We start from the raw sequence: 8,348 nt of genomic DNA, 5'->3' as shown, positions 1-8,348 counted from the left end.
ACAAAAGAATTAAATTCAATTGACTCATATTCACGGCCTCTATCACTTCTAATTCTTTTTATTTTCTTTCCAAACTGATTTTCAACCTCATGGAGAAAAAAAATAAAATTTTCAAAAATATCACTTTTATTTTTCATCAAGTAAACATATGTAAACTTAGAAAAATTATCAATAAAAGTGATAAAATATCTATTTTCTCCACGAGTTAAAATTCCTCTAAGTTCACAAATATCAGTGTGAACTAATTCTAATAAATCAGTTTTTCTTTCAACTTGAAAATGAGGTCTTTTAGTGATTTTGGCTTTACTACAAGCTTCACACTTTTCAAAATTCTTTTTAATCTTTGTCTGTTATGACAAAGATTGGTTTAAAAAGTATACTCCTTTTGGAGAGTCCAAAACCATCATGCTCGGTGATTCTCATACTACTCAAGTGCTTGGAACGAGAGATGTCGAATTGTGTTTTACCTCTGGAAGGGTATTAACTTTGGAAGATGTACTTTATACTCCTTCCATGAGAAAAAACTTGATGTCTAGTTTTCTTCTTAACAAAGCAGATTTTAAACAGATTATTGAATCTGATCAATATGTAATTGTGAATTTAGTTTCTTCATTTTATTTTTCAATTGTAATTTGTAATCTTGTAATTTCACCAACAATTTTTAAGGAGATTCAAGCTCATTGCAGCAAATCTTTTCACCGGTCCAGCAGTAGTCCTCTTGACTTGTCCCCTTCAGAATACAACAGTCTAATCACAAAATGTAACTCAACAAACTCTGGACAAGAGTTGAGTTTAAAGCTCCACAAAAAACAACACCTCCCTTCAACTAATAAGAACTCTTTTTTTTTTGACAAACTTAATGCACTCAATGTTTTCTTACATTTCAAAACAAAGAAGACCTCTCTATTTATAGGATATGAAATCATTCAAAGATGAAAAAATAATGGAATGCCATCATTATCATTTAGTGCACCATTATAATTTAATGCACCACTTATTAGTGATAATTAGATTAAAAATACATAATAGAATGAATAATCTTGCACTAACTAAAGATGATAATAAAATGCATTTTTATGCACTAAAGAGAGAATTATAACATATGCCACTTATGCAAATTAATATTACTCAATATTGATATTAAAATACTAAAACTAACAGTATGTAAATGTCCTTAGGGTGAATTGGTGGTCTAAAATTGATTATACTACGGTATATAACAATTAGGCTTTTTACAAAACACACTAATTGCTTATCATCAATTCCAACATTTCTATCTAAACACGTAACTGCTAATTTGAAATTTTTAATTTCAAGAACTTGGATCGAATCAATTTTCAACACTTGGTGCTTGTTATAACAACTACAAAAATAAAATAATTCAAAAAGAGATCAAAGATCGATCTCAAATTGGAGGTCGAAAAAATAAATCATCCTCCGAAAGTTGATTGTATTTTTTTTTTGGTGAAAATACCAACTTTAAGAGGTCGGACCTTTTTTAAAAAAATACTGATCTCATGAGGTCGATTTTTTAATTATAAAAATAATAAAATGCGTCATTTACCCGACCTTTGGGGTCTTTTTTGCAATTTTTTAACTATAATAAAAAACCAACCTCCAGAGGTCGGGTTTATGCAAAAAAAAAAATTGTTGGAAAAATCGACCTTATTTTTGTAATCTTATTTTTAGTTAGTTGGCATTTTTTTGATTTTTGGTGCTGAAAAAGAAAACCCTCCGAATGTCAATTTTATTAACCATTTTAAACAGTTTTTAATAGTATTTTGTTTTCAATCAGCTAATATATAGCCAAATGACCATTTTTGGTTAGATTTAAATGCTAAAACATGTAGATGAACTTTGTTTAACATGTTGTTATTGTCTTTTCTCTGGAACAATTTCTGCATATTCTAATCCACCTATGTAATGCAAATTTGATGTAATAGTCACATGTGCATCAAAGTTCATGTGTTGCAAAGTGAAGCAAAAATCTGCAGAGGAGACCCCACAGTATTATTCACTATAGGGGCGGATCTAGCACAATGGTTATGGATTCACACATGGGTTAGGATTTTCATTTGGAATATGCATTTGTCTTAAAAAATTCTTTAAATATATAAGAATATTTAATTTAAAATTTAATTTGTTGTCCAGTTATACTACATATTAACTTAAAAATTGTTATTGGATTTAGCTAACGTTTGGCCATAAATTTTCAATAGTTTTTTTGGAAAGCCTAATTTAGGTGAAGTTTGGATTGAAAATTTGAAATTGAAAATGTGTTGGACCATAATTTTTTTAAAACATATTTCACTTTTTATTTTTAAAAACATGAAGATTAGTTATAAACATAAGTTCTAAAATCGATCAAGAATATTCAATCGTACCAAAATAAACATATATGCTAATTTCAAATTATGCAGAATCTTCATTGATGAGACTCATTATCATTATCACAAATCATATTCCTATATACAGATAAGTTCCAACACAAAATTATTCTTTTAATAATAAATTAAATAATACAATAACAACTACTACTAACACAATTACTAGCTACAACAATTAGTTACAAAAACCCACCCATGCAAAAGAAAAACAATGATAGTAGCAACAAAAGTTTGAGGGGTTCTTTTTGTTGATAAAATACAAAAGTTTGGAATAAATTTTAAAATAAACCAACAAGTATATTTTGAGCCAAAAAATGTCAAGAGATTTTAAAATTCAATATTTTTATTTCCAAAATCTCTCAAAAAATTAGATAAATTCTATGATCATACATATTATTATTATTTTTTTTAAAAAAAAAATCAAAATCTATAATCCAACGATAGTTTAATATTATGAAAGTTACCTCTCTACTCACTCACTATTCACTAAGTAGGGAGATAACCAAAAAAAGGTGACCAAATACTTCCAAATGAAAATAAATCCCAATAATGAATAAGACAAATTTCACATGGGTTAATAAAGTCAATAAATACTCCCTACACCTATAGGGAATTTCTCCACTTCTCTTATAGGGGATTTCTCTAAATTGCTTGCATTTCATAGCTAAGAGTAGCTAGTCATGAGTGAAAATATGAAGGTGGCTGAGCAAGAGATGGTTGTTCAAGAAAATGTTGAGAAAGAGGAAGATGAGACAATTCATGAAATAGAAAAAAGGAAGCTTGGAGGAATGAAAACAATGCCCTTTATACTTGGTAAGCTCTCACTTCAAGTATATTTTAAAAATATTTAAAATCGATATTCCTTCGTTAATAGTTTCATTCGCATATGTCTTTTTTTTAATTTATCATTCAACGTTAATCTTAATATGTCTTTAATTTATAAAAAGCTATAAGAGTATGTGAATTAATCTATTAACAAAGGACATACGAATGCTTTATGGATATATTTGGTCTTTTTCTAATGAAAATGAACTATTGGAGTATATTTACGGAAGTTGTAAAGCTGCAAAATTACTCAATGATTTGATTCAAGTACATTGATATTATAAAACTCTAGAGATGGTCATTTATTGTACTACATATTGAAAATGAATGAAGAATTAACAATCTTTATTATATATTGTTGAACAGCCAATGAAGTATGTGACAGATTTGTTGGGGTTGGATTTCATAGCAACCTGATAACATACCTAACACAAGTGCTAAATGTGCCTTTAATAAAAGCATCCAACACCTTAGCCAACTTTAGTGGTGTTTCAAATTTCACTCCACTTATTGGTGCTCTTGTTGCTGATTCATTTGCTGGCAGATTTTGGACTATTGTTGTTGGGTCTATAATTTATGAGATGGTATGCCTCTATTTCCTCTCTCAAAAATAATCATTTAATTCGATCCATTAAATATAAAATTTAGAAACTCATTTTTAAAAAATACATCAAATATGAATATAATTCATTAAAAAAATTGAATATTCAAATTACTAATACTCATTTGTCTTTATTTTTCATGAGTTTTTATATTTGGGAAGTTTGAAACTTATTTTGACTTTTAGTTTGTGTTTTTACCTGACTATTTTTGAAGCCTTAAATAATATGAATATCCATATTACCCGCCGATTAACCTACTCTTTTATCCATGTTAACTATGAAAGAGTTAGATATTTTATCCATTTTCGACCAATCCATATCTGATCCGACCCGTTCGTTTCCACTCCTAGACACATGGATATAATATTGCTTAGGTTCTTCTAGTGCTTTGTCATTTCTCATTCCGAACTAGGATTTGAGGAATATGTCAACAGCCTGAGCAATAACGAACTATGAGCACTAAGCAACAGTGTAAAACATACTTACTCGGTCTCATTTTATGTGACACATTTTTTTTTTAGTCCGTCCAAAAAAAGTGTATCCTTTTATTCTAATTAAAAATAATTTAACATTAAAATTCTCCTTTTTATCTTTGATGAAATGATTTACAACCACACAAATATCTAAGAATTATTTTAGACCACAAGTTTCAAAAATCTTACTTTTTTCCTTAAATATAGTGTAAGTTAAATAGTTCTACATAAAATAGGACAGAGGGAGTACAAAATTTGTTTAACCAAATATGCACTACAAAAAAAAAAAGTTGGAACTATCTATGAACTAGCTACGCTAAATTGGCTCATAGCTAACATAATTTTTTTTTTTTTGATAATCTTACTTAAGAGTATCAAATGATCGGGTTATGGGTACAGCAGCCTGCAGATCTCCTTGGCAGTGAGGTTTGGTGATTTTGTTTTATGCAGGTACCCCAGCTGCAGCTCACTCCCAGAATCTGCATTGATCCCCATCAGTCATCCTCAGCTTCATCAATGTAGCTGGCAGACCCCCTTTAGAAATGCTACAAAGGCTGCAGCAACCTGGGGCTACTATGAAGCAGAACAATCAGATTGCCAACCACATTCTCCATTATCAACACACCTCAGCAACAAGTCCATCAACCTGCATCAGACAAGAAACAAATACAAGTTTGTTGGTGTTGTTTTTCTGTGCAGGTACTCCAAGAAGGTTAACCATCTCAAAACAAAGACCAATAAGCAGCCTAACTACAATGGAAGCAACAAGGAGTTGCACAAAAACATGCATCAGCCTTTTCTCTTCCCACAATTGCTTGCCCCTCTGTTAATTGCTAATGCAGGTTCACTGATGCACACCTGCTACAACTTCAAAGTTGAGAATACTTGGCATCACAAGGATACTGCAGCCTTCATCATCAACCACCATTTGTACCTACCATATGCAGCACAGCAGCAGAATACAGCATATGCAGCACACAATAGTTTGTTTGTGTGTTTTTCTGGTGTTGTTTGCCTGTGCAGGTACCAAAATAGGTATCTACTACTGAACCTAACCTGCAACAACAATCATGCTACCACTGCAACTATAGAGGCAGCAAGGAATTGGGTACAAGACTGCAACAACCATGTTTGTTTGCTTCCTTGGCTAATTCAGGCTATCAATTTTCTCCACAACAACTCCAAGGCTGTTGGAAACTATAGCTCCATATATTTCAACTCTTTTCAGCCCCCGTAGTTGATAATCATGATACTGATGCAATGGCATATTTCATCTGGATTTACTTGGTACGACAAGACTAAAAAGAGCAAAGATGAAAAGAATTTTCCCATCCCATGCGAGATAGAAGTTTCGTATACTTGTTCTTCTTCAATGTAGCTATGTCTGGTACGTAGCATAGTTGGAATAGGACTAGTGTACTTTTCTTTTCTTTTTTCTCATGGAAGGGGAGAGTCTCCCTCATTTATGCTTTCATAGTTGAATTGTACCGGGAGGAGTCCTCTCACAGGTTTAATGCTTTCTAGTTATAGTTAGTATCTTCTCTGTATCGGGGATGAGTTAGCCGACCTTTAATAGGTTAGCCGACTTATGAACCACCATAGGATCGGAGGTAAGGTTTATGTCCCCCTCCTTGTATTTTTACTTTGATTATTTATGTTAAGGCTTGGGGGTGTTGCTTAACCCCTGACTGTGCACGAAAAAAAAAAAAAAAAAAAAAAAAAAAAAAAAAATGATCGGGTTGGGTTGAAATAGAATCTTACTGTTTATAACATAATATACAGGGACTGGTAAGCACAACCATCTCAGCAATCATGCCACAATTCCGTCCGCCACCATGTCCAACTCAGGAGAATTGCAAAGAAGCTTCGAATTCGCAGCTTTGGGCACTCTACATCTGCCTCCTTTTGACATCTATTGGTACTGGATGCCTTAGACCTTGTCTCGTTACCTTTGCTGCTGACCAGTTGGACATGAGGAAATCTAAAGTAGAATCGCGAAAGTGGAACTTTTATAATTTGTTCTATTTCTGCGTGACAATGTCTACGCTAACTGCATTAACTGTTGTCGTTTATATCCAAGATAACGTAAGTTGGGGATGGGGTCTTGGACTTCTAACAATTGCCATGGCATTGTCTGTTGTCGCGTTTGTTGTTGGAAATCCATTTTACAGAAAAGAAGAACCAGGAGGAAGTCCATTTATCAGATTGACACAGGTCATTGTTGCCTCAGTGAGGAAGAGAAAAGTTGTTGTTCCAGACGATAATAGCCTCTTATATGAGAACAGAGAGCTCGATTCTGCTATCTCACACGATGGAAGGCTTTTGCACACTAATCAGTTCAAGTAAGGCGATTGATTTTAAGTAACTTTTGTTATGGTATTATGAACCCCAATATGTAGCATTAAATAGCTCAAAGAACTCGACAGATCAATTAACTTGCAAAAAGAATGAATCAGTGCAGATGCTAGTTTGTAAATTCAACAGCCGCAGACAGAGCTAAAATTTTGAGTTTATAAATACAACTTGCAAATAAATTATGCTCTTTTAGTAGTAGTTTTATTTACTGTTAAGTTGATTTCTTCGATAGTCACTTGATTAATAGTTATTATTTCAAAAAACAGTTTCTTTGTTGAAGAAAAAATTGAAATCAAGAAGAAGATGACTTTCTGAGAAATAACTATTAGTTGAGCGACCATTTGATAAATCAACCCTATTGTTGCTTAACTAATTTAGCCAATTGGTTAAGGTGGATTGATCGAGCGGCTGTAGTAACTGACGATGACATGAAAGAATCGTGCCAGCCAAATTTATGGAGGCTATCTACTGTTCATAGAACGGAAGAGCTGAAGTGCATCCTAAGGATGCTACCGATTTGGTCTGCAGGGATATTACATTTTGCTTCTCATTCACATGTAGGCAGCTTTACAATCCAACAGGCCCGAAGTATGGATCGTCATCTATCCCACAGCTTCCAAATACCTCCAGCCAGCATGTCTATTTTCAGCGTCCTAACGGTGCTAATTGGCCTTGCACTTTATGAGCGCTTCTTTGTTCCTTTTGCTCGTCGATTCACAGGACACAAATCAGGCGTTACATGCTTACAGAGAATGGGAATAGGTTTCGCCATTAATATTCTTGCTACTGCAACTTCAGCACTTGCTGAGATTAAGCGTAAAAAAGCAGCTGCAGATCATAACTTACTGGATCAGCCAACGACTCATGTCATTCCTATAAGCGTCTTCTGGTTGGTTCCGCAGTATTGCCTTCACGGAGTAGCTGAAGTTTTCATGAGTGTAGGGCACCTTGAATTTCTCATTGAACAATTCCCTGAAAGCATGAGAAGCACTGGAGCTGCACTTAACTCGTTAGTTTCATCGTTTGGAAATTACTTAGGTACATTTATAGTAACTCTAGTTCATCGGTATACTGGAAAAGAAAGGAATTGGCTACCAGATAGGACTCTCAACAGGGGAAGACTTGAAAACTTTTACTGGCTTATGGCTGGATTACAAGTAGTAAATTTTGTATACTATCTTATATGTGCATCATTATATACATACAAACCCTTGGAAGAGTTTACTGAAGGATGCAAGGGAACAGATGTAGAATTAGCTGATGAAACAACTATGTTAGACAATTCTAAAGGTGATGGACAAACATATAGAGCAAGAAATGGAATGAACTAATATTGCTTAGTTAAACTATTAGAAATTTATTAGTTAAACTATTAGAAATTTAGTTTCCATGTTTTAGTTGTGACAAGTTGATATACTGTTGAGTGTACCAAGAAAAGGTTGAAACTATTGAATTTGTATTTGATGCAAGGGCTTGATATTTCTTCTTTTATTTCTTTTTGAGTTATGAAGGTTAAGATGGGGTGCATTTTTCTTTCAGAGTTTCTATAGAATGTTAGGAGTTTATTTTGGGTGATTTGCACAAAAGGGATATTTGGGGCCCATAGTTAGATTATTATTTGTCACACTAGGGGGATGCGGAGAGAGAAAATAAAAGTTCTTGGTACCTATCTTGCTTGGTCAAGTTCGTTCTTACTTTTTATTAAA

General features: G+C 33.0%; 1 protein-coding gene across 1 annotated transcript; it reads left to right on the top strand.

The window, feature by feature from the left end:
- Positions 1-3,009: 3,009 nt before the first annotated feature.
- LOC129900552 (protein NRT1/ PTR FAMILY 3.1-like) lies at positions 3,010-8,087 on the top strand. The gene is made up of 4 exons (XM_055975549.1): positions 3,010-3,200; positions 3,579-3,796; positions 6,070-6,629; positions 7,034-8,087. Exons 1-4 carry the CDS (start codon positions 3,068-3,070, stop codon positions 7,971-7,973), a joined length of 1,851 nt encoding a protein of 616 aa, XP_055831524.1. The 5' UTR covers positions 3,010-3,067; the 3' UTR covers positions 7,974-8,087.
- The last annotated feature ends 261 nt before the right edge of the window (positions 8,088-8,348 follow it).

Source organism: Solanum dulcamara, chromosome 8, assembly GCF_947179165.1.
Source record: "Solanum dulcamara chromosome 8, daSolDulc1.2, whole genome shotgun sequence".
NCBI classification, from domain to species: Eukaryota; Viridiplantae; Streptophyta; class Magnoliopsida; order Solanales; family Solanaceae; genus Solanum; species Solanum dulcamara.
Note: the sequence above shows the minus strand (reverse complement) of the source record. Positions and strands in the feature narration are given on the sequence as shown.

Bases quoted from the DNA above. Each gene is read 5' to 3' on its own strand.
- LOC129900552 (XM_055975549.1), top strand. From the start codon at position 3,068: ATGAGTGAAAATATGAAGGTGGCTGAGCAAGAGATGGTTGTTCAAGAA. The intron at 3,797-6,069 runs GTATGCCTCTAT...CATAATATACAG, and splicing joins GGTCTATAATTTATGAGATG to GGACTGGTAAGCACAACCAT. The intron at 6,630-7,033 runs GTAAGGCGATTG...CAATTGGTTAAG, and splicing joins TTGCACACTAATCAGTTCAA to GTGGATTGATCGAGCGGCTG.